This window comes from Misgurnus anguillicaudatus, chromosome 9 (genome assembly GCF_027580225.2).
Source record: "Misgurnus anguillicaudatus chromosome 9, ASM2758022v2, whole genome shotgun sequence".
NCBI classification, from domain to species: Eukaryota; Metazoa; Chordata; class Actinopteri; order Cypriniformes; family Cobitidae; genus Misgurnus; species Misgurnus anguillicaudatus.
Genome location: NC_073345.2, coordinates 23,639,381 through 23,667,027, shown reverse-complemented (window position 1 = coordinate 23,667,027; position 27,647 = coordinate 23,639,381). Strand labels below are relative to the sequence as shown.

At 36.8% G+C, this 27,647-nt stretch overlaps 1 protein-coding gene across 2 annotated transcripts in view; it reads left to right on the top strand.

Annotated features, from left to right (window-relative positions):
• rxraa (retinoid X receptor, alpha a) overlaps nt 1-27,647 on the top strand; it is a 203,957-nt gene that overhangs the window by 170,616 nt on the left and 5,694 nt on the right. The window contains exons 6-11 of one of the 2 annotated variants that reach the window (XM_055179410.2): nt 376-555; nt 7,747-7,916; nt 18,194-18,323; nt 20,387-20,519; nt 24,207-24,298; nt 24,767-24,872. In XM_055179410.2, the coding sequence (XP_055035385.2) occupies nt 376-555; nt 7,747-7,916; nt 18,194-18,323; nt 20,387-20,519; nt 24,207-24,298; nt 24,767-24,872 (811 nt within the window). Of the gene's footprint in view, nt 1-375; nt 556-7,731; nt 7,917-18,193; nt 18,324-20,386; nt 20,520-24,206; nt 24,299-24,766; nt 24,873-27,647 lie in introns of both variants that reach the window. The other variant, XM_055179409.2, reaches the window with a different exon arrangement.

Below are 27,647 nucleotides of genomic sequence, written 5' to 3'. Positions count from 1 at the left end.
GTGATGGCGCGTCACATGACCGGAGAAAGATGAGAAGTTGTGGTTTAAATGATAATCATTTTGCTAGATAACACCCTTATGCCTTGTTTGAGATCGTTTAGAGTCCTTTGAAACTGCAATTTTAAACTGCATTTTTAAACTGCATTAAAACTGTTAAGTGTTGGGGTCCATTAAAGTCCATTAAAATGAGAAAATCCTGAAATGTTTTGCTCAAAAAACATAATTTCTTCTCGACTGAACCAAGAAAGACATCAACATTTTGGATGACATGGTGGTGAGTAAATTATCAGAATTTTTTTTAAGAAAATGGACTAATCCTTTAAGGGATTATATACTGGTTCTGTTTTTAATGCTATTTGTATGTACTATCTGCAGGTAAACACTACGGTGTGTACAGCTGCGAGGGATGCAAAGGCTTCTTTAAAAGGACCGTCCGCAAAGACCTGACCTACACCTGTCGAGACAGCAAGGACTGTATCATTGACAAACGCCAGCGCAACCGCTGCCAGTACTGCCGCTATCAGAAGTGTCTGGCTATGGGAATGAAGAGAGAAGGTACAGCACATGAAGTTGAGGACAGAGGATTCTTTTCTCTCTTCCTCTGAAACTTTATAACACATTTTAAATGCACACGCTCCCTTATGGTATTATGCCAATAAGCTTTTTGTAAAGAGCACTTAAGTGAAGTTTGCGTGTTTACGCAGATTTGATTATGAAAAATGTATTTGCAGTTTGACTTGCATGGGAAATTAAATGTTGGTTCTGCACAGACATCTGAAATGCATTGTGCTTAAACAGCTGCCAAATGTAAACTTTATAGAAACGTATTTAAAAAGAAGAGTGGCAAAATGGAGGGAAAACTATATAAACGCGGGCCAAAAAAAGTTTGATTTAGTAAACAAATGTTAAAAGCATTCCCTTGCTAAAGTACATTATAAAGTCGAAATTAAATTAAAATGAAAAATGTAAAATATAATTAGAATTTCTTTAAATTCATGTGCCCTCATAATCTTTATTCAAAAATGCAAATTTCCTCCCCTCCTTGAAACGATCTGTTTACTTCCAGTCATGTGATATAGCAGGTGGGCGGAGTCCGGGAAAAGATTGCAGCAATTAGCAACATGACCCTACTTTAAACGATCCAATCAGTTCTCGATGATCGAATTCAAGTCCAGCCCTACCAAGCCGTTTCACTTGGATATACGTCACCACGGGGAAAATTAGACTTTAAGTGTAAATGACTTAACTTTGGTTGAAGGGTCCAATCGTTCCTTGCCTTGAGCAACCTAGACAGTTCAACATTGGGTGAGATGTTTCTTGCACTCCTTGTTCCGTTCTGTTAAATACAATCTTACCTCTGTGCGACTCCTGGAGAGATGTTCACATTACTACCATAAGCAGGTCACATCTTAAAAAGAGCTCGCTACTGATTTGCTCAGGGTGAGACATCAGTCAACGAGTTTAGTCTGCACATTTCATCATAACTACTCAAGGTTCCATGTAGCTTTAATGTGGTATATTGAGAGCTAAGATAACCAGATTGTATATGCAAAAAGCATATATTGTTTTCCTAAATAGGGTTTGTGTCACTAAATATAGAAGAATGTCTTTCAAATCAGCACCTGAGACATTGAGACGCGGAAGAGAGAGGTGGAGGTGGGCGAATGGGACATTAACACTTTTTGCACGTGTCGCCTAGAAGAAATGCACTAAAAATAGTGCACCTAAATATGAAAATTCTCAAAATACTCACCTCCCATAACATCACAGATGTATGCGAGTTCTTTTCTTCAGCTGAACACAAATGTGGCGCTGGACCACAAAACCAGTCCAAAGTCGCACAGGTATTTGTAGCAATAGACAACAATACATTCATTGCATGGGTCAACATGTTTTAATGCCAAAAATCATTAGAATATTAAGTAAAGATGTTCCATAAAGATATCATTCAGTAAATATATTTAAAAAATTGTTTATAATTAGTAATAGGTGTTGCTAAGGACCTAATTTGGACAACTTTAATGGCGATTTTCTCAATATTTAGATTTTTTTGCACCATCGGATTCCAGATTTTTAAATAGTTGCATCTCGGCCCTATCCTAACAAAAATACATCAATGGAAAGCTGATTTATTCAGCGTTCATGTGATGTCTAAATCTCAATTTCAAAAAATTGACCCTTATGACTGGTTTTGTGGCTCAGGGTCACAAATGAATAGTCTTATATTAAAATGCCATTATGTTATCTTCATATACAGTAGGAGGTCAACATGGTAAAGCTTACAAAAGCACATAAATCTATCATTAAAGTAATCCAAATGACTTCATACAAATGACTTAAATAATCCTAATGACTTAATAAACTTTGCCTTCTGGTCAAAATGGTACAATTGTGAGAGAAAACTATTCATAGCTTGGCAACACAGATATGTGCAGTAAATTTGAATACGGCAGCATATTAATGACATCAAATCTCATTAGTTCTTGAATGTCTAGTGACGAAACGCATATGAAGAGTTTGGTTCCAAAACGCTATAAATGCATTTTTTTTAAGTGTTACTGCCAAAATCGGTATTGTATCAGGTCAGTATTAAAAAGTAAATTCTTAATTTTACGCAAAATCTAATATCCGCCATGTTATTCTGTCATCTTTTCTCCCTTTTTTCCCAAAATGCGTTGAACGCCAGTCCTCCTACTCTGTAGAATGCAATAAATCCGCTCAACCATTCACAGCGCACCATTCCACGCATTGTAAACAACAATGGCGGCGTGTTGAATACACACCCTACTGAAAAATCCAGCTAAGACCAGCATAAGCTGGTGAGCTGGTTTAAGCTGGTCCCCAGCTTGGTTTTAGCTGGTTTTGCTGGTGTAGGAAGCTGGTTTTGCTGGTGTAGCAAGCTGGTCTAGCTGTGTTTTGGTCACATTTTAAGCTGGTCTAGCTGGACTTAGCTGGTCATGCTGGAATACCAGCTGGCCCACCAGCATGACCAGCTTTGTCAGGCTGGGAGGACCAGCATAAACCACCTTAAACCAGCTACAACCAGCTAAAACCAGCCACCAGCTTATGCTGGCTTTAGCTGGATTTTTCAGTAGGGCACAGAATCCTAGTTTTCCTCATCTACTTTGTACTTCGTGATCAACAAACAAACAAAAACGATATAATACTTTTGATGGCATTGATAAACCTGTGGTGGTTTTCTGTAGCGGGGAAGAAATGTAAGCCACTCGGGCGATGGAAAAATGTTGGCTGTTGCTTGTTCTTACACAACAGCACTGAGCTTCTGTCATGCTAACACATTGATTCCAGGGGATCTTATGAAAAACTTTCCATTATTTTACTCAAAGTCAACAAAAATCGAGCAGGACCAAAACATTTTATAGTTGATCGCTTTTTAAAAAGTTCAGCAACGACGTCCCAAGTACAGTATAACAGCAGCAATGACAGTGTTCTTAATATGAATATGAAGTGTTTTGATTAATGCCATTAATGTTTATTGTTTTAATCAGTGTATACCACTAGTCAACTAAATGAATATAACATGGCAAAGATGAAATGCACATTTATATACTGATTCAATAGATTTATAGCATTTTGAAAAAAAAACTTGTCATGGATTTATTGCATTTTATGGGAAAAAAATTATCAGTTTTTATTATAAATCTTCGAAAATCAAATTATGGATTTGAATTTTAATGTTCTTATAACCTAAAGATGCTATGTAAAAGTTTGTAACAGAAAATAGTGGTTTTCGCCTTTTCTTCTTGGCGTAGAAAACACGTTTTTGCCGAAATTAGTCAAAATGGATTTATTGCGTTTTGGAATCAAACTCTTCATCGAACTCTTCATCTTCATCAAACTCGAAAAAGAGTAGGGGTGTCCCCCGGCATCCTGGCCAAACTTGCCCATTGGCCTACTAATTATCCCTCATACTAATTGGCTATATCAGTCTGTCTCCTCTCTACTAATAAGCTGGTGTGTGGTGGGCGTTCTGGCGCAATATGGCTGCCGTCGCATCATCCAGGTGGATGCTGCACATTGGTGGTGGTTGAGGAGATTCCCCCATTCATATGTAAAGTGCTTTGAGTACTGAGACAAGCGCTATATAAATGTAAAGAATTATTATTATAATTATAATTATTTATTATATATGACAACTAGTCATGAAACACTCAACATACTGCAATATTTGAGATTTGAGTTGAGTATTCCTTTAAAAGCACCATTTGGACATTGCAGCACAAAGCTGGTAAAATATTGATCTGTAAGACTATATTTGCCTTGAGTCAGGGAATATGAATAATAATGTTTATTATGGCGCACCAGCATATTCATGGTTCTGGTCTGTGGAGAGCAGGGTTTTGTTTGTGAACCAATGAACCCATCTCACACACGTGATTGTTGCAAAGCCTCAGTGTATTTAAAAGCTCAGAGCCCCTTAGCATACCTGACACGAGTAACATTGTTTACTGCAAGGATGCAAGAGAAAATCCATGCATTTAGTGTGTGTGTGAGCGCAACTTTATCTTTTGTATAATTGCACTAAACAGTGTCACTGGGGACAGGTATGGGACAAATTGTGGACCCTGTATTAGTGTATGTGATACTGTGAAACGTTTCATCTCATAGCATCAATTTTTGAAGGTTTACATATCATTTTTACTTTTTTTAAATTTATACCTGTCCTGTCATAGCCTAATTCAGTACTTGAAAAGTTTTGTTTCTACACTGCGTGCACGACAGGGTCCACTTTTGGCTACACATCTATGACTTCTATCAGTTTCATATTCTTATTCAGAGCACTGCATTCATACAATAGTTGATTTTTTATGTTTTCCCCAAGCTTAAACATTAAAATTATGTATGCAACAACACTAAACTGAACTCAGATCAGTCTTTGCATGCAGTCAATCAAAGCTGTCTGTAATCAGACAAGCTCAACCTTATAAATTATACATGATTTATATGAATTGCTTTGCTGACGTACAATTCCCATCTGACAGTGCAGATATTTCTAAAAGAAAAAGACTCACCGAGCAGATGGAAAACGTTTTGATCCATACATATGTGTACATAATCTTTTCATTCACAAACCCATATGACCTCAGCGTGACCTCTCATCATCTGTAATTTATAACACTACGGTGTGGATCGCTTCTTTTAAGGACGTGATCATTGCTTGCTCTCCCCTGCTTCTGTATCACATAAGCCCCTGCTGTACCCCGAGGCACAAGAGAGTGGGACCGCTCTCCCCCAAAAAGAGCTAAGCGAATCTGCAGAAAAACAGGATTAAATGAATTTATGCTCGTCTCCTCTCAGGGGAAAATAAACCTAACGTGATTTCAGCGCCTCTCACCTCTCTCTGACTCCTGGAGAACTATTTTACCCTTGGGCTGACCTCCAGACTCCAGACAGCACTTTCCGTAAAGCAGCGTCCCCACACCCCCACCTCCACGGCATCGCTGTTATTTACCAATGAGGAAATAGCTAGAGGTTTGGTAAAGGAGAAATTGAGTGTGTGTGTGTGTGTGTGTGTGTGTGTGTGTGTTTGAGTGTGTGAATGCAGTGTGAATAGAGACTGGGTTTGGAGGATTTTAGATGAACTGTGCTCCGCACAAAAGCACACACTTTCTAACCGCATATGCTTGGATTGTGGGTAATATTGCCTTGGCCACAGTGAGAATGAGATACTGTTCGGCACTCTAACCACTTCCCGTTCTCCGACTGATCAAATGTCTGATCTGTTAAGGCCAGTTTGAAAACTTAAGAGGCAAGAAACTTGTTACAAAACATCTTAAAGTTGGAAAAGCGGTCAGCTATAAAATCTTTATTTAGCATAAGTTTCACGCTTCAGCTTGGCTTCATTACATAATTAGTGCACATTATTTCTATGGTAACACTTTAAAGGTTGTTTTTGTTAGCATAAACTAAAAATGAACTATGCATACAGTATTATGTTTGTTCATGTGCAGTTCAACATATGCCAATAATTTTTTTAAATGAAATTTTTTTGTTAATGCATATGGTGCGATTTTAAGCATATAGAAGATCATACAGAATCATCCATGTAGCTCATTTTGCCCTTAATTACAACGCGCTATTTGCCCGTAGTTTGACGCTTGAACATTTATTATGTTTACTCGCTTCATTAACGCTGAATTTCTAGTCATTCGAGACATTCACGCGGAAATTCGCGTCATGGAAGGGGCTTATGCGACTCTGCTCGCTCCCTGTAATCATGTCACTACTAGAGCGGGCTCCTGATTGGTTAAAGCAACACTATGTAGTTTTTTAGCTTTAAATAATGTCTCTAAAATTATTTCAGTGATAGAACAACTTTTAACTGGACAAATTGTACTGTTGCTGCAACCTGAGCAGCCTCCTAGCTGCTACAAGCATACTCTGAAAGTGGCAGTGGAGGGTAGAGCACACAGCCCCATCCCTCCCCCTGCCTGCAGAAGAGTGTCTGATACCAGGCTCTGTTGCGCTTTTCAACCACATGGGGGACCTGTAAGTCATTTTTACATGGAAACTACATAGTGTTGCTTTAACACGGCGCGAATATCCACCAAAGTTCAAATTTTTCAACTTGCGCGTTTCCTGTGGCAAAGCTCAATTCGCGCCATCCACGCGTACCACGTCGCAGGATGCCTATTCACACCTTTGCATTGATTTAACATTTAAATCACTCGTGCTTGCGCCTCTTCTGCATCTGGTGTGAATGTCATATGTGTGGGGTGATTAAAAAAAATATATATTACACCATAAAGGGGGTGGCCATTTGAGTGATAGGTGGATTGCCCCTCCTTTCCATTCAGCTCCACCCACATTCCGCCTATTTGACCATTTTGGTTATCCAGGAGTGACACGCGGTGACGCATTTGCCAAGATGGGGACGACCGGCTCTGCCCACTTTTGGCTACAAAACGCTCTTCAGAAACCTACGGTTGACGTCACGGACACTATGTACATGTTTTATACAGTCTAGCACCGCCCAAATGTATACGCAAAAAAAGTTTAACTTTTATTCTCGCTGTTGTATTGTTGCCGCCACCGCCTTTTCGTGGAGAATTTGTGCATTGGGAGCTGTTATTCCAAAAAATGGTAACGAGCGTAACAATTCCATCACACGCCTGAGGTTTTCGGCCAATCACAATGCACTGAATTGCTGGCCAATTACCATGTCTTTTTAGAACGATTAGCTTTGTAAAAATCGCTGCGTTTCAGATCGGCGGGGCATAGAGAAGCAACAATAGCATATGGTATGTTGAAAATAATGTTTTTTTAAACCTGAAATCATGTAAACACATTGCATTACACTAAATACACAAAATAGTGTTCTTTTTAGCAACGTTATATGACCCCTTGTCATGTGTTTTCTCTGATCAAATAGCTATCCAATTGTGAAAAGACCAGGTGTAAATGCTTTTGAGACTGATTTAACATTACTGAACTAACATTAAAACGATTAATAAATGCTGAAAACTATATTGCGTATTGTTAGTTCATGTTAGCCAATGCATTAAGTAATGTTAACAAATACAACCTTATTGTAAATTGTAGACTTTTAACTCATACTTCTCGTATTTTATTGATATCCATCATATTACTGAAGTAGAATGGGTTGCAAATGCCTGTGCTTGTTGTCTTCAATCTCAAAAATATCACAAAGGTGTAGTTTAGGAGTATGTACACTATGTGTGATCTAACGGCTGTAGTGACTGTGACTAGTATTGTTACATACAGCCGTCCAGGAGGAGCGCCAGCGAGCCAAGGACCGCAATGAGAATGAGGTGGAGTCCACCAGCAGTGTAAACGAAGACATGCCCGTAGAGAAGATCCTGGAGGCGGAGCTCGCCGTGGAGCCCAAAACCGAGACTTACATCGAAACCAACCTGGCCATGCCCTCAAATTCAGTAAGTGACTTTCTTACTATTGATACCTTTAAGAACCACTTAAGATGTTTCATCCTAATGCTATTGAAGAGCTTCATTGTAAGATGTGATGTTCCTCAAGTGCCCCTCCCTCCTCAAGTCACCTTGACAAGTCAACATCACTGAAGTAATCATTGGCCTCACCTTGAAGCTTTATTTGAATAATGAAATACTTCAACAGTCCCCGAGAGCTTTCAGTCTGCCGTCAGTCTCTGAGGAGAGTTTTCTCTCTTTGCATCTCTCTGTCATTCTCTCCTAGAAAAATACTTGTAGCATTTGTATCGCAGAAATGAAATTGGAGGAGGTTGTGGAGATATGAGACGAGTAGTATAACAGGGGAATAGAGAATGAGAGAGAGAGAGAGGTTGGGTGGTTGAGTGCGTCTTTTGGGACTCTTCTGTACCGAAGCGAAAATGTTCTGGAAGTGAAGGGAGCTGTTATGTGAGTAAATGGGGAGTTATTTCAGGAAGATGAAGATGTGTGGGAACAGAGAAGTGACATTTGGGGAAGGGTAGCGAGACTTGGGAGAACATACGGCCTGTCTGGAGGGAGTAGCTGCTAGGTTTTACACTAGAAAGCACTCAGTCGGTCTCAGATTCACTTTCTCGCTTGTGTCGGATGTGTCATCATTTGTATCCAGCAGGGGGCTCGAGAGCTGGGGTGAGGTTATATTGTCGTTTTCAAGTTTTATTTCAGTATTGTTTTAAAATGTACTAATATAATTCAATTTGTAAAGATCGACTGTATATGGGGAATTTTTGCTGGGAAAAAGCATATGCCATCGTCTCCTAGCCTGACCAGCTGAAAAGGGTTCTAACCCATTCTGAGACCAGCCAGATTTGATAAAAACTTTTTTTTAATTCAGTTTTAGTAGTTTATGACTAATATCGTTTCCATTTATCTTGCATATATTATAGTGTTTTGAGTTTTGGAAATGAGTTTTCTATCTGTGGTGGTCAGCAATCCATAGGCAGGGTATTTGCAAAATAATATGCTAAAATTTAAAAAAATTAAAAAAATTAATTTTTAAAAAAATCATTTTTACATATGGGGCCATCTAATGATTGTGTCGTATCACATCAAATTGTCATAAAGCATTCATTTCAAAAACCTTTCTTCATCTAAAGCACAATGAGGCGTTCTTGCTGCTAACTGGCAACCATGGGGAAATATTTAATATCACAAGTAAAGCTAAGCTATCTAAAATGTATCTAAACTGAGAAAATATAGTGACTATTAAATTTAGTTTGGTTTCATTGAGAACGCTGATGAAGGGAGAAGCACTTAAAGTAACTTTAGTCATTTTTATGTTTGGGGTTTATTACTGGTGATTTTATGAAAGATTTTGATAACTGTAACTCATGTTGTTGAGTCCAAATGCATTTAAACAAAATGATCCTCTGTTTGAAATGGAGTGGTGGACAAAAAAAACCGTAGACATGATTAACCAGTAGAAATTTGTCAACCGAGAGAGATTTTGGACTACCATCTCTATTGAGGTGACGCGCCCATTTGACGCTCTTGTGTGGGTGGTCACAAAAACGTAACGTTTGTGCACGTATTTAAGCACCGCAGTTTTAAAACAAGTTATTTCAAGCCAAATGAAAATCAAACCACAGATCTATATGCGTGCGCAAGTCCCGCAACCGCTGCTCTTTCTGTCTGTGAGGAGCGGGCAAGTCGCGCAACTGCTGCTCATTAAGCTCGCGAGCATTTTTCCCGCTTTATTGGCCCTAAATACATATATGCGTCAAAATTCCCATCTTTGCAAGCATCCTCATAAACACGACCAGTTAGGGCTTAAGAGAAAGTGAACGGCTAAAAGAGAAAACGCATGTGCAACAGTATATTGGATCCGGTCTTAAAGGGGAAGTTACCTAATTTTGCTCCTGTCTGTCACTCATGATGTTTATCAAACAGAATTGAGAGAAAATCCTTCACTGCTCTTGACTAAATCACTTTTCTACCTTAAATAAAAAATATATATACATGCATACATAATTATTTATTATCATTCCTTTATCATTGACTCTTTATCTTCAGAGAGCTTGGGTTTTGTTTGTTTTTATCTTCTTTTTATGCTTGTATAAGGTTTTTGTGAGAATTATGAACATTTCTATGGTATTAAAGATTTTAATAACAGAAAAACCTTATTAAAACACAAAAAAACCTCTACCGTGATACATATCGTTATCACAATATAAAATGAATCCTATCGTGATAGAAGATTTTGGTCATATCGCCCACCCCTAGTTTGAAAGCATATAAGTGATATAAATAATTCAAATTGAAATGTATTTTTGTTAATCACTATGAAACAGTTCTGGAGTGATTTGAGGTTTGAAAAATGTATGAAACAAATATTTCAATAGCATCTTAGGGTACAAAGTAGGGTTATGGTTAAATTTGTCTTGGTTGTAAGGGGTCCCTGGACCCAAAAGGTTTGAGAAACCATGTGTTAATCAATTGTTTTTACCAAAACTGATAATAACCCTGTGGTGAACGCATCAGGCTTTTATGAAGCTAGCCGTGTGTAATGCAATAATATCAAGCTCATTCATATGTGTGTCATTAAATGCTATTATTTTTAACCTTTGGCAGGCAAAGGCAGTACCGTTTTTTCAGTAGCTGAGTTTCATCATCCTGATTTTTATATGCATTTTATGGCATCAGAATCGAGTGATGAAAACGGCAAATTTCAAATAAAGAACCCTTAATTCACTAAAAAGGTTTTACGCTCGCTTGAGGTGGTTTTTGACTTGTGCGAAAAAGAGAAAATGTGAATAATGGGAGATGGAAAGGCATTTGCCGAATACTTTTTGACACGCTCAGGTTCTCCTGTCAGATTTTCTCCCCTCATGTCCTGCTCTTTTGGAAGCCGCTGCCCCGTGCGCTAATTAATCACAGGACCTCAGCCCGGGTGTGCAGTACATGAATAGGCCACTGCTGTTGCTTAATGGTTTGGGTTTGACCAAGCTGAATAAAGTGCATTCATGTCACTGTCTCTATGGTGACCTAGAACGGGAGTTAAACAGGCGTTAGTAACATGCCTGCAGTTAGATAGAGAAAAGCGAAGAGAGTACGTCACACTCGCACATTAGTCATTTCAGTTCAGTTTTCTGTTTCTCTTTATTTTGCTGGTGGTGTTCTCTCTGTTGGCTTCTGTCTATTTGCGTATTTATCATTATTTGCTGGCCAAATGCAGTTGGTCATTCTTATCTTATCTTTTTTCATTTGTTTCAGTCATATGATATCATGGGCGTCAGATAATCGAAGTGTCTTTTTTGTTTTACATCCAGAATAGATCCAGAAAATACTGGAAATGTGTATATAGTATTAAAAACTGCATAAAAATGTAAGCTGATATGTCAAGTTTTTAGGGTAAACTCCCCTTCCACTTAAACCTAAATAAAATTAAATCCTAATTTCTAATTTTAAAGAAATTAATCCTTTTACTTCTGCTCAAAAACACTTAAGATGTGTTTAGTGCTAAGAGAGGTCACACTAAATACTGACTAATGCCTGAAGAAGAAATTTAGTCCTGAATTTTTTTTTTTTTTTACGTATTTCCTGTATTTTCTGTTTGTATCTTGGTAAAATAGATTGAGGAATAGATATGGATGCACATTGGGACTTCTAAAACAACAAGTCTGGTGGTGGTGGCCCAAGATTTTTGCACAGTACTGTATATTTATGGTAGAGCTGTACAACTAATTGAATAGTAGATAATATTTGATAATGACATTATCGTTTCACAAGTATCATTATCAGTTAGTTTGGTCTGTGCATCATTTGCCCACTGTCCTATTGCAACAGTGTAAGCTGCATGGTTATAAAGTCAGGTGCATGTGCTCCCAACAAAGACAAAGTCACTTATCTATTTCCCCGCCAGCATTTTTTAAATAAAAGTTGCCAGCACCAGCATTTTTTATGATTTTCACAAAAGTTTAATGCCTTTCAGAAAATGTTCTTTTTTAAATATCAAATGAAAGAACAGACCGTCTGCTTTCAAAAAAAAGTTTCATCCTACATTTATTTGTTCTCTTTTCATGACCTCTTGAATAAGGGTATAATTTCTTCAAAAATACCAAATTTTGAGCAAAAAGCTGGGATAATTGCACTTGTGTGAAGGACTTTTGATAGCGATCAGATTCAGAGCGATGATCAAAACATACACGGAGTTTGAACTGTTTGCACTAAGGGGATACTTCTGGGTTTTATAAGTTGGGTAAGAGCACTACCTGGATAAAAGCGGAAATACGGATTACTCTTAAATGGCAGGGAAGCGTTTCTCTTAATTGATGAGTTGGCGGGGGAAGGAGTTATTAACCAAAGAAATTAAACTTTTATTGACAAACGTTTTCCTTCGTCATTGTCCTGTCAATCATCGCACTGTCGGTTGTCATTATGTCACTCTCGCTGCTCTGTGCTGCGTCCTGTATAAACAAGAATCTTGTGCTTTTGCAATAGGACGGTGGGCAAGTGATGTCACAGACCAAACTGATCAATAATGACATTCCTTAAACGCTATTGTCATTATTGCAGTCCTAGTTTACACACATGGATATAGGGAGGTTTGTACGGTATTGGCAAAAAAAAATGATTTAAATAATGTAAACTTTAAAAAAATCTTTATTGAAATATTTTATTAAAGATGCATTGAATAATTTGTATGCTTGTTCCATTGGTGTGTTTGTGAGTCCCAACATTTGGCCACTACTGCATGTTAACAAAAACAAATTTGACCCTGTGAAAACCCAGCCAAAGTCATTTTTTTGTGATTTATAGTAGTCTACAAAAAAATCATCCTACATAATGTAAAGAACATTCTGTGAAAATATAACCTTGATATATTTAATATTGACCAAGTAAGACCGTGTCAAAGATTGAAATCAATGATTAAAATCAAACCTTGATGCTCCTAACATCATAATTGGATTATAACATTTTGCATGGACTTCACAGGCAGAGTAATAAATGTACATATTAAGGTTTCTATGCAAATTCTGCACACATTTTGCAAACATGACCCTGGAAGACCGAAACCAGTCTTAAGTATGCAGGCTATAAATCCAATTAGCTAACTAGCTGTTCAGATGTAGTTCTGCACATCCCTATTTTCTACATCTCTGACACACAGTAAGCTCACGCAAACCAGGAATATTTCTTGCAGACATCTTACTTATTTTCTTGCACGGCCGCAGAACACAGACAGCTTTACTTCGCCTCACGCAACAATAATATAGTTTAAGCAGACTATGAAAAATTGAACATCTCTCATCTCTCCTCCTCGAGTGATAAAAATTTCATAGTGCAATATGCAAGCGTGGCGTTTCTGCGAGAGCCCAGGACCAGGATCTGATGTGAATAATGCAGACTGAATGCTTTCCATTCAGCGGGAACAAAAACAGCCCTTGTTTTCTGATGGTCATGAAAAGAACGTTATCGAAATGTCTTTTTGAATCTGATAAAGTCGTTATTGCTCGTGGCCGGGAGGCTAGAGCTCGCACCACGTCACCAAACCCCTCACAAGTGAATCATATGGCCATCTGAATTCAGTCTGACATGCTTCAGAAATGAGAGGAAACTCATTTTTATACTGTTTGGATTTTTCTAAAGAACAGAAATTATTATTAATGATGGTGATTTAAGATCATTCTGTAATTTTATGATGCTTAAATTAAGGTCTGTTTACACACAAAAGTGGTGCAAGTGAATTCGCCCGTTGCCTGTCCCTCTGTCTCTGTTATTTTGTACATTGTATTACTTTTGTAATTTTTATTGGAAGAAAAAAGGTCAGTATGAACAGAGCCGAGGCAGCGATACATCATTCATGAGTTTTCTTGTGTTTAGTGAGAACTGTGGGAGTTGTGTTGTTCTGACAGCCATCAGTGTAGGCGATCTCACTTTTCTTCCTGTTGTTGTTTTGTGAATTAATTATTCGTTTGTTTACACATTTGTTAAGGAACGAGGCAGAAACGGTTACACTGAGGAGGATCATCAGCGTCTCCCCGATCAGATCAGAAATATTCATAAACTATATCTGAGTGTAAACATTCATCAGCAGTTGGAGAGATAGCTAACCGATTGCAATCTTCAATTCTTGTCTGTCTGTTGAAATGTTGTTGTCAGTGTTTCGAATGGCCACATAAATAACATAGAGCAGCGGTCTTCAACCTTTTTTCAGGCCAAGGACTCTCCTTGCATTGAGAAGAGGAGCAAGGACCATCAGTACTTGTATTAAGTGGATTAACATAATTTGTTTACGTTACAAATATATTAAAATTAGCATTTATATAGCGATACATATTGTAAGCCAGGGGCACAGTGTGCACAGCTACCATTCATACTGTAATCATTATTATTATTATGTCAAATAAACATCAAAACCTTGCATTAACTAACATGAACAAACTGTAAACAGTATAGTTTTTCAACATGTATTTATGTTAATTAATGTCAATATAGTTATTCATGTTACAGTGTAGTTCATGGGGCATTAATTAATGGTACTTATACGCCTGATTTTCCAAATTAATTAGAAACATAAACAAGGATTAATAAATGCTGTAGAAGTATTGATCATAGATAATTCATTTATGCTAATGCATTAACTAATTGTTAGTTTTTTGTAAAGTGTTACCAACGTATTTATATAAACTATTATAGACTGTTTTAGCAGTAACAACATAAACAAGCAGCTTTCGTGGAACACACGTAACTTCCGGTAAACTCCGCTAGGAATAAATAACAACCTAAAAGTCCTTTTAAAATAGTTTTTTAACAAGCAAAATAAACAACACGTAGATTACCTAGGAAACAAAAACATTTGTTATTTTCGACAAGGTATTTTTTTCAAGAGTTCAGTTTCAGCAACTAGTCAGACCATTAAACAAACAGAAACCGTAAAGTTCCGACTAGACACATAATCACGTTACCGCACGTGCGTCCGATGAAACCGTCTATAGGAACGCATTTTTGCATTATATTTGACCAGATATAAACTTTAAGAAATGGACTTTGAACTAAGGATTCATAACGATTAACCACGATTAATCTATAGCAGAATAAAAGTTTTTGTTTACATCATATATGTGTGTGTGAACTGTGTATAATAACTTTGTATAGATAAATGCACACACATGCATGTATATATTTGAGAAATCTTTACATGTCAGTGGCGGCTTGTGACGACTCATCCGAGGATGCGCTAATTCAAAATAAGTTTTCGGAGTATCATGTGTGTGGTTCCCTTTTCCAAAATATGTGTCCTGCGTGTTGAGAGATCCTGTGTGCATAACGTGTTTTGTCAAAATAAGTGCCTGTGTTAAAACCATTTATGATAAAAGAGACGCTCACGTTTACAAAATACACGCAAGATCCTCCCTTAACATTAAACTCTGATTACTCTGAACTTCGCATCGTGCGCCCTCAAAAAAATAAGTCACCGGCCGCCACTGTTACATGTGTATATACATTTGTATATTTATGTATAATTTATATTATACATGTAAATATAAATACTTAATACATAAATATATATTTTTCTTACAATTATACATGCATGTGTGCATATTTATATAATTATTATACACAGTTCACACACATATATGATGTAAACAAATTTTTTTATTCTGCTATAGATTAATCGCGATAAATCATTATACATCCCTACTTTGAACTATCATCTTTGTATACACTTAATCCGCGAGCGTGCAAAATGATGGTGTCAGCATCTGTATAATTCATTATTAATTAATTGCGTCCAGAATGATGCATGCAATCAAAACAGCGAAAATCTCAGAAAAGTGATGAACTGATCATACTTTGCCCATGAAACAAAGTAAGAGATGAAAAAATGCTTAAAGGTACAATTTGTAAGATATTTGCAGTAAAATATCCAAAAACCACTAGTCCGGTGTTATATATTTTGTCCAGCTGATTACTAACAATATCTCTAATGTTTTCAACTACTTGTAAATTAGGGGAAAATTGCTGCCCTAAACAGTGACACGGGGCAGTGCAGTCGCCTGTAAATGACGTTAATATCTACGTTACCCTTTGTTACCGCCTTTACTGACGTAAAAACAACATGACAACAGTGTCGTGCAAATGCGAAAGTAATAGCGTCTGTCAGGCCACTCGCTTTTTTATGGTTAGTTTGTTCACACTTAATACTGTGCTGTGTTAACAAACCATCGTATTGGACTAATACTGAAACATCTATGACTAACAATTGCTTTTTGAACATTACATGAAACCTTACATAATGAAAAAAAATGATGTCATCAAACACAACATTTATAAAACTTGATTACTTTACCTCATGTGTAACATGATTTCTCTGCGTTTGAGTTAAAGACAACAAATCCCATCAGTCCACGCTGCTTCAGAGCATCATTAATCTACATCATTGTTATTGATTTGATCTGGCGCCCTCTAGAGGCGCGGATTATACAAATTGCATCTTTAAGAGTTTATAAGCAGGAAAAAAATATAGATACAATGAATTTTTTTTTCCTGTTTTGTTTGTTTATTGTTTGTTTGAAAGCAGAGGGTCTGTTCTTTCATTTGATATATTTATATGCTTATATATTTTTAGAAGAACATTTTCCTGAAAGGCATTTTGTGAAACTTCACAAAAAATGCTGGGGGGCAATTGTTCAAAAAAGGCTTGCGGGGAATGAGTTAAATGAAAAAAAAAAACACAAATGAGCACCTTGAGTCACTTCCTGATATGCAACTACTGAAACTATTTACTATTTTCTGTCAATTGTCAAAGAGTTAATAGAGAGAGGACAGGAAATGATTAAGAGAAGAGCAAAATGATTTAGGAAATTGTAATGTCATAAGTCACCCCTATGAAAATGGCTAAATAACTTCAAAATGGCTTAATTGGTTTGCTGATCTTAACTGGTTTTCCAGTCTGGCCCTTAGCTGGTATAGCTTGTCCTGCAGCCTGACAAGTGGCCAAAACCCTTTTAATCCACCCTGGTAGACCAGCAAATCCCAGCAAACAAGTTTGGGTTGATTAACATGTTTTTTTCACGGTGGATGTGTGCTAACCGCTAGAGAAACAACTAGGAAAATTAGTAATTTTCTGCTTCTCAGACTAGCACGAGAGAGTACATGTCAGATGATAATATACTGACTCTTTCAAAAGCTCTTGACTCATAATTGTGGTGTCATTGTGTCAAACTTTAATAATAAACTTCCTCTAATGCGCCACGTAAAGCTGCCAAAACCCAAAGCCAGGAATGCAACCCCCCATCACACACATACAATTGCGATAAACACAAATATGATTTTCCTCTGTCTGTTTATTTTCCCAAGCACTATTTGTCCTTTAGCCCACTACAGTGTCCTGTTGATGTTTTCTAATGCGCTCCCTCCTGACACTTCAGTTGCGAAACGACACTCAAGTTGTATTTGTTCTCCTTTCATAAACCGGCTCCTGCTGCTTTCCTCTCCTTTGCGCTCATTGCCGATCTTTCTCGCAGTCCATTGGCTCACTCTTTAAACAAAGCGCTGTATCTATCCTTCCTTTGGCTTCATGCAACACGAGGGGAGAATCATTCAGCTCATTTTTTCTATCTCTCATTTGTCCTCTCTCTGTTCGTCGGCGTTCCGCATTGAGACGTGCTAATAGACTCGGATCTGCAGGAGGCATTGACAGGAACTTGCTGTGTGCAGAATTCCCCCCGTAAAAACATTCCTTTTAAGAACAATGACACTGTTTGCTGCGAGACTTCGGTTGTACATTTTACTGTGAATCGTGTCATTTTCAGAGTCTGTTTAATATAGAAATGTTAACAGTATTTCGTAACGGTCTGGGAATGGGCAAACATGTCAGAGTGAAATTCTTTTCCAGGGGGCTTCCTGCAGGAAACTCTTGCTTGGAAAGGGTCATTTTTTAGCATCGAATCTCTGCAGGTATTTCCTGAACAGGCCGGGGCAAAAGCACTGTTTGTTTTGCCTTCCTGTTCGCTCCGGCTCCAAACGGATTAGTCACCGGCCGTTGTGCTCGTGGAGCCGCGGTAATGATAAGAGTGTTGTATTGTACATCAGCGTTCACTAGCACATACATTTGTATTTTTTAAAAGTTTGGAAAAACAAATATGAAAGGACATCACACATTCGCTGCCACAAATGCATTGATTATATGCATGTATAGGAGCCGTTTCATCACCTACTTGTCATTGATGGCATGTACAGATGTTTGAATTGACGCCTGACTGTGTTCTCGTTTCTTTCATCAGCCCAACGACCCCGTCACAAACATCTGTCAGGCCGCAGATAAGCAGCTTTTCACTTTGGTGGAATGGGCCAAACGGATCCCACATTTCTCCGAGCTCCCTCTGGATGACCAGGTTATTCTCCTGCGAGCAGGTGAGTTTAACACCGCTTACGAACACACATATGGTTAAGTTAGGTAGCTTAAGGGCTCATTATACTTCTGCGTAGGGCCAACACACGTTTTTCTCCTGCGCGTAGTTGAATTTAAAGGGACACTCCACTTTTTTTGAAAATATGTTCATCTACCAGCTCCCCGAGAGTTAAACATTTGATTCTCACGAAAACTTGGTTTTAAAAATGTCAAGCATGAAAATTTTAAAATTGCTTACATTTACTTTTTTTCCCACCAGACATTGAAAAACAAAGTCTGGAGTAAATGGGAACATTAATTTAAAAACTTTTACTTATCATTTAACACTTTTTGTAACATAATTTAAAAAATTAGTCCTAAAAAATCTCATTACCGCAACAGTCAGAAAACATCAACACTGATATATTTTCAAAATGACATGACAAACCTGAAAGAACATAATTTGGAGATTCTGCACATGCATTTAAAATCAAAGTATTCTGCTTCTATTAATTAAATTAACATTTAATTAGCATCTGTTGCGGTAATGATAATCAAAATGTCGTGTAAGCATTCTGACAAGACAATATTTTAAATTAACTGTAAAAAAAATGATCTTACCTGGTAGCCATCTTGAAGTAACTGGTCCATGTGCTTGGTCACTCAAAATCAAACTTTATTAAAATTCTATATGTGTGCTTAAACTGTTCTCAAAAAGTGTTGCGGAGGATGAGAACATCAGGCATGGACACATCGTTTTCCTAATTTTTCTTCATTATTATTATTATACATGAATATTCAGTAAATATTTTTTCTGTCATCTAAAGTAGTCTAGCAAAACATCCATTTATTTTTTTCTTAATATTTTTGTGTTAATTTGATTAAATTACAACATAACGCATGTTCAAACACAGCCGGACACATTGCGGTAATGAGAATTTCAGCAGAAAATGAGATAAAATTTACAATTATAACTTCTTATGTTGAAATCACACATTGTGCAAGGTAGAACACAGTATTGTGTTAATTCTGATGCTTTTTAATGTTACTATATTACACATTTTAAAGCTAAAATCATTAGTGCCGTGGTGTTTCAATGGTTTCATGAGAATCACCCGCCCAGTAAATCCACAAATGAAGAAGAAGCTTGTGTATGTTCTTTGAAAAGACCAGCAGTGGTGGAGGTATATAGACAGCAAATATTGTTCCAGTTTGAGTTAAATATCACATCTCAACTTGGCCCATCTTTGTAAGTAGAAATCTGTATGAGGAAATGCGATGCAGATCTTTATGACCTGATGGGAGGGATTCAAGCAGACCAATCACAGCGCTTGCAGTGCACGTAGCATTGACGCGCTTTGGGAGATATGCACGTCAGGCTACGCCGTAGGCTAATGCGTAGGGTTTCCGTCTTTGCGTAGGGTACACCGTACAATCGTCAGAAGTAAAAAGATTGCTTTACTCTCTATCCAGGGCAAATTTTGACTAGGACCAGTTAGCAACCACCCAGAATAACATGCAAACAACCATACAGGACACCTCAGCACTTGCAGAACCTAGTAGCCACCCCAAGCATTTTGCGTGGGCAACTTCCACTCAAGTTCTCTTCTGATAATGTGTTTTGTTTAATTGGGTGGTTGTTATACTTACAAAACATACAGTAGTGAACTGCCAACGAAGACGGCACCACAGGATATGTTGGTATTTTCAGAAATGCTGTCAGGCCATTGATATACAAGCATGACTAATGTTTATCTTCATATTCTGGAGACCACCATTCAACAAACAAACCACTTGATGTTTAATTTTCTACATTGGCTCTGTTGTACAAGAAAGTAATGCTGGTCTTCTGAGAGCAAGCTGAAGAGCCTGAGAGATGTTCTTCTCCCCATTTCTCGTTCTCTCACAGAGCTCTCAGGTTTTCTATAAATACCCCTTTCGTTCTGCTGTCTCATAGATGAAAGCATCTCAGCTTTTCCCAAGCTGAACTCTGGGGAAATGGGGTGGGGAGATGTAGTTGCTAGGCAGACTGGTTAAAGGAGCCTTACTGCACATAATGTTGAATCATTATTTTATTTTCTCTTAGGATGGAACGAGCTCCTCATTGCGTCATTTTCACATCGTTCTATAACCGTGAAGGACGGGATACTGCTGGCAACTGGATTACACGTTCACCGAAACAGCGCCCACAGCGCGGGTGTAGGAGCCATATTTGACAGGTTAGAATGATAGAGTTAATTTAGAGGAGATGCCTTATTTAATGAGTTACATAGCCAAACAAATCTGTGGGAATTGGAGGAATGATTGCATCGTGATTACAACTCATTTTCACCATCCAACTCTGCTGTGAAAAGTTTTGTTAAAATGTAACTCAATTGTTGACAATTAACACCTATAAAAGCCTTGTTCTAATTAAATATGCTTAGGTCTTCAGGGGTTTCAGGACGTCTTAGAAAATATATTGACAGATAATGGACTCATGTTACATGGTGTATAAAATTGAGTGTTACATTTTAGGCCTGGTCTAAGATAACTTGCATATGGTTTTATGTTAATGCATTTGCATATTTTGTTCAGATGGTTTCATTGCAAAGCCTTTAAAATGATAGTTATTGACGTACAAAGTCATATACTCTGCATTTTAATGTACATCAAATTTTAACTTCATACATTTTAATGCAGGGACAAATAATTAAACATTTGGCACTTTCTTAACTTCAGATTAGATGTAAAGTCGGATATAATAAATCAGTTTGTCACACCACAGGAAAAAAAATGTGTTAATTACCTGCCAACCAAATTTAAATGATGATATAAATGCCAAGTAAATAAAATAAGTTCTCAAAATAAAAAAACAGGCAAAATTTTTTTGCCCTCAAGCAGTGGGGAAAGCTGCCGCCGTTCTTAACTTTCAAATACCGCGACAACCTGAATGGATGCACACAATTGTGTTAGGGGCGGGGCCATGCGTGAGCTCAGAAATTTAAAAAATCTAAATGTGCAATTCAGTACTAGATCATTTACAGTCTTTGAGGCATGTTTCAGCAATACATTTCTAACATTTATAATGTGTTTCGAAACAATTTTCAACATTGACTTTACAGGGACTTTAACACATATTTTCATTTTTTATGATAAAATTTAGTTTGAGATCAAACAATAGTTGGCTACCCTAATTAATCTCATAAAAGTTTTTATTGAAAAATCTCGCAAAACTCTATATCCAGTCTTGTTATAATATGTGACCCTGGACCACAAAATAAGTCACACAGTAAATATTTGAAGAGTTTGGTTCCAAAACGCAATTTAAAAAAATGAGTTTTCACCAAAATCAGTATTGTATCAGGTCACTATTACAAAGTAAATTCTTAATTTTATGCAAAATCCTATATCCGTTGTGTTATTCTGTCATCTTTTATTCCCTTTTCCCCCAAAACGCGATAAATGCCACTCCTCCTTTTCTGCAGAATGCAAAAAATCCGCTTAACCAATCACAGCACACCATTTCACGCATTGTAAACAACAATGGCGGCGCATTAAATACACACTGAATCCAAGTTTTCCTCATCTACTTTTTATCAACAAACAATCAAAAACTAAATATTTTGTTGCCATTGATAAACCTGTGGCGGTTTGCTGTGGCGGGGAAGCAACGTAAGCCACTCGGGCATCGGAAAAATGCCGGCCGTCAAGCTTCTGTCATGCTAACACATTGACCCCAGAGGATCTTATGAAAAACTTTCCATTCTTTTACTGAAAGTCAATGAAAATCAAGCAGGACCAAAACATTTTACAGCTGATCGCTAAAAAAATTTTGTGACGATGGCTAAGGATGACAGCAGCAATGACAGTGTTCTTAATATGACCAATTGTTTTGATTAATGCCATTAATGTGTATTTTTTTATCAGTTTATACCACTAGTCAACTTAATGAATATAACATTGCAAAGATGAATGCACATTAAAATTTTGAATTTAAAAGATTTATAGCATTTGAAAATAAACTTTTGCAGAAAAAATAATCAGTTTTTCTAATAAATCTTTGAAAATCAAATTATGGATTTGAATTTTTATTGTTATTATAACCTAAAGATGCTATGTGAATGTTTGTAACAGAAAATAGTGGTTTTCATCTTGTCACCTTTAGGATCCAAACTCTTCATTTGTAGCAATAGCCATTAATACATTGTATGGAGTAAAATAATCGATTTATGCCAAAAATCATTAGGATATTAAGTTAAAATCATGTTCCATGAAGATATTTTGTACATTTCCTACTGTACATATATAGAAAATCTATTTATCATTACTAATATGTGTTACTAAGGACTTAATTTAGACAACTTTAATGGCGATTTTCTAAAAAAAAAAATTCTTTTTGCACCTTCAAATTCCAGATTTTAAAGTAATTGTGATCTCGGAAAAATATTTTCATATCCTAACAAAACATACGTCAATGAAAAGCGTATTTGTTCACCTTTTAGATTATGTATAAATCTTAATTTCAAAAAGTGATTTGGTTTTGTGGTCCTGGGTATTGTCCATATTTTATAACTGCACAAACCAGATTTTGTCAGCATTTGTTCAGCATTTTTATGGGAAAAGTTTAAAACTGTGAGACCGTATTCAAACATGGACACAAAAAGAGCAAATCAAACTCTTAATTATCATGACAAGGGCAGAAGAGGAACCTTGACATTTCTAGCAGCAGAACAGAAGGGCAAGAGGAACGAGCTTTCCTGTCGATTTACATCGATATTCATTAAAAATGCACCCGTACTGGCAACAGAGGTCATGCAGAAACGGTTGAGCGCTCAGACAGAAAATGTTAAAGGAAATCCATTTGTGTGTCATTTATGATAAAATCTGAAAAAGTGGAGGAGATGCCCACTGATGCCAAGAGCTTTGGACCTACAGTACATGAGACCAACCAACCAAATATGAAACAACAAATCAATACAATGTGTAAAAAATGCAAAACAAATGTGTTCAGTATAATTTACATTCATGCATTTGGCACATGCGTTCATCCAATGCGACTTTACAAGGTATACATTTTTATCCCTAGGTTCGAACCTATGACCTTTAGCTATACAGGAGCACATATATACAGTAAGACTCATATTAAGATTTATTTGCTTATTTGGCACTATTATCCAAAGCAACTTGTGCATTCACCGTACCTACTTTAACACTTTTGTGTTTCTTGAGATCCAAACCCGACCTTTGTGTTGCTAACACAATCCTATATTAATAGAGCTATAGGGATGCTCTATAAACTATCAAAAGTATGTGCATTTGTTATTACAAAGCATCAATAATGTATTTAAATTATGTCAGTATTTGAGAGAAAAAAAAGCAATAATAGTAATAAACGTCACCTGACTTTTAAGATGAAGATCTCTCTCCTTATCCACAGGCGACTTCAGCCTTTACAATACAGCCGGCAGAGAATAGATAGCATCTCAATGTTAATGCAGCTTGCATTCAGATGCATTGCGCTGATCATATTTCTTCATTAGGTCTGCCGCAAGCGACAGCCGTGGCGCAAATGAAGTGCCTGGTGGACTTAAACTCCCCCGCCCCTTTAAATGATTCAATTGGTCAATTGAATTAAACTGTGTTAAGAGTGGGAATGTGGCTCGTCTCGTGCCGCTGTGCGTGCCGTCACCCGGTCACGCAGCGGCCAAGACTGTCAGAGGAGATAATGTGAAGTGGAAACAGGAAGTGATGTCACTCTGGACATTTATTATGGGGATAATTTGATATTTGAGAGTCACTGCCTGTCACAGCTGCAATGGAGTCGTTTGTATTTGCACGGGCCATATTTCCTAAGAGCTGTAGCGTTATTTAATGAAGGAAGATGGTGGATGGCTTATGATCCAGTGTTTTTCACTTGTGTTTAGGGTCCTGACCGAGCTGGTGTCAAAGATGAGAGACATGCAGATGGATAAAACAGAGCTGGGGTGTCTTCGAGCCATCGTCCTCTTCAACCCAGGTATCTTCCTCATGATTTTGAATACTCTGCATTAGTCAGCATTGCCGCCCATCGCTGGCACAAAATGGACTCATTAACAATGTCATGAGCCAGAGACGGCACATGTTTTTCCTCAGAGGACAGACCTCCTCTCTGTTCTCTTTACTTTATTGAAAAGACTGCTCTCATTTTCTCAATTAGAGGCTCTCTGAAGGCTCTTCCAGAGAAGCAGATTAAGTTCAGAGATGAGTTTCACATGTGTTGTATCTGGAAACCCCCCCCAAAAAATCATCCACACTTCTGCAGGATATTTGGAACAACATTCATAACTATGGCCTGTGTTGGTACACTGTTATTGTTCAGCAGAATAAATATTATCATCCCACCCAGAGGCTGAGAAGAAACCAACTGTAACTTTAAAGCGGTGCTAGGGGAGGATGGTACAGTACCTACTTCAAAAGTCTAAACTTTATTGTGCATTAATTTCAGACTCCAAAGGCCTGTCAAACCCTGGGGAGGTGGAAGCGCTGAGAGAGAAAGTTTATGCCTCTCTGGAAGCCTACTGCAAACAGAAGTACCCTGACCAACCTGGAAGGTACAAGACCACTTTCTTCATTTTCGGAGATGATGTCACAATTCTTTTAAATATTAAATATAAATTAAATATTCTGTTGCATTTTATGTTAAATTGCATTACATTACATTGTTTTGTATTGTATTACATTCGATTAGATTATAGTCTATTAGGTTATTATAACATACTAGATTACTATACTACAGATTATAACATTAGAGATTAAAATATACCAAACTATAATAGATTTGATTTTATTAGATTAGATTACATTAGATCACATTAAATTATGCTCTACTACGTTACATTGTACTATATTAGATTGGATTATACTATAATAATTTAAAGGTGACATAGAGTGATTGAACGGAGTATTTATCCTTGTTCTGTGATGTGACATGTAGACAAAAAAATGTTCGCTTGGGTCTGTAATGCCTTAGAAGCTTCCTAAAAACCTCTCTCAGATAGCTCTATTAGGGTAGGGGATTTTAAACAAGTGGTTTTGCACCTATTTGGCTCCCCCTACTGGCTTAACTTGCAATCTCATTACTGATTGGCTGACTTTGCTGCCACTCAAAAAATGTAGCCAATTATTTTAAAGTGGAAGGGCAGTTAGATGCCTGTGATGTCATAAGCATCAGTTTTTCAGATTGGGCTATTTTCTGGCTGACATTTCTTAAAGAGGAATTTCTATGAGACTGAGATGTTTAGTAAGGGTGTCAAAATCGAAATCGATCGAAATTAAGTCACAACCTCGAACTTCGAATTAAAAAATGGGATCGTCGATGCTGCCACGCCCCCATCTCACGTCCGGTCAGCTTGCCAAGCGGGGGAAAATAAACTCAGAAGTGCCTTTAAAAACCAGCGGAACGCGATTTATATTTTAAACATGAGGGATGTATTGCTACAACTCCGTGAATGCATATCATAAACAGGATTACTACCTAGTGATCTGCCTTCGGACAGAGCGCAGCTCTCTGCACGTGCACGAGAGAGCCGCCAAGATGCAGCGGGTTATACTTTAAACAGATGCGAGAGCGCGTGCATGTGAGACAGAAGCGCAGCTGCTTATGACGCACCGGTTTTATTTCAGATAATAGGAGTCCAAGACGCGCGCATTAAGTCTATCTGCGTGCAAGAAGGAATTCTCTCTCTAAAAGCTCTCCGTGTAAAGTAAAGCCCACAAACACCCATACGAGGAAAAGCACGCAATGTGCATGTTAATGTGAAACTATAATAATAATAATAATAATAAAGGCATATAATTTTTTGTCTTAAAAAATTCATTTAAAAATCGAGAATTGAATTGAATCGTGACATCAGAATCGAAAATGTAATCGAATCGAGGATTTGGAGAATCGTGACACCCCTAATGTTTAGCACTTTTTGTACGTTTGTGAATGTGGGTAGACTACCATTATTCAACAAAGACAAGGTAAAAATGGTTTTTCATTCACTGTCCCCTTTAATATAATATACTGTATAGACCGTTTCATCGGGCGCACGTGCGGTGACGCGAAAAGCATCTGGTCTGAAATTTACTTCCGGTTTCTGTTTGTTTAATGGTCTGACTAGTTGCTGAAACTGAACTCTTAAACAAATACCTCGTCGAAAATAACAAATGTTTTTTGTTCCTATGTAATCTATGTTTTGTTTATTTTGCTTGCTATATAAATAAACTACTTTAAAAGTACTTTGTTGTTATTTATTCTTCGCGGAGTTTACCGGAAGTTACGTGAGGACCACGAAAGCCGCTTGTTTATGTTGTTACTGCTGAAACCATCTATATGACATTAGATAACATTGGATTAAATTAAGTTATGCTTTGTTACGTTAGATTGGGACATTATAGATTAGATTATACTATACTATAGTAGATTTGATTACATTAGATCACATTAGATTATACTCCACTATGTTAGATTATATTACATTATATTAGATTTTACTATATTAGAATCAATTGGATTACATGGGATTATACTTGCTTTTGTTATATTCGATTACATTATTTTACTGATTTAATTGGATTTTACTATATTATATTAAATTGGATTACATGGGATTATACTGTAATATGTTATAATATACTACATTCAATTACATTATTACTATAGATTAGATTAGATATTACTTTATTAGATTACATTGCATTACGTGGGATTATACTCTCTTATGTTATGTTATACTACATTTGATTACATTATACTATAGATTAGATTAGATTAGATTAAATATTACTTTATTAGATTACATTGCATTATATGGGATTATACTCTATTATGGTAGATTATACTACATTCGATTACCTTATACTATAGATTATATTAGATTTTACTGTATTACATTACATTGCATTCCATGGGATTATATTCTATTATGTTAGATTATACTACATTCGATAACATTATACTTTAGATTAGATATTTCTTTATTAGATTACATTGCATTCCATGGGATTATACTCTATTATGGTAGATTATACTACATTCGATTACATTTTACTAGATTAGATTAGATTAGATTAGATTAGATTAGATTAGATTAGATTAGATTAGATTAGATTAGATTAGATTAGGATTAGATTAGATAAGATATTACTTTATTAGATTACATTGCATTACATTAGATTATAGTCTATTATGGTAGATTATACTACATTTGATTAGATTAGATTAGATTAGATTAGATATTACTTTATTAGATTACATTGCATTACATTAGATTATAGTCTATTATGGTAGATTATACTACATTAGATTAGATTAGATTAGATTAGATTAGATTAGATTAGAT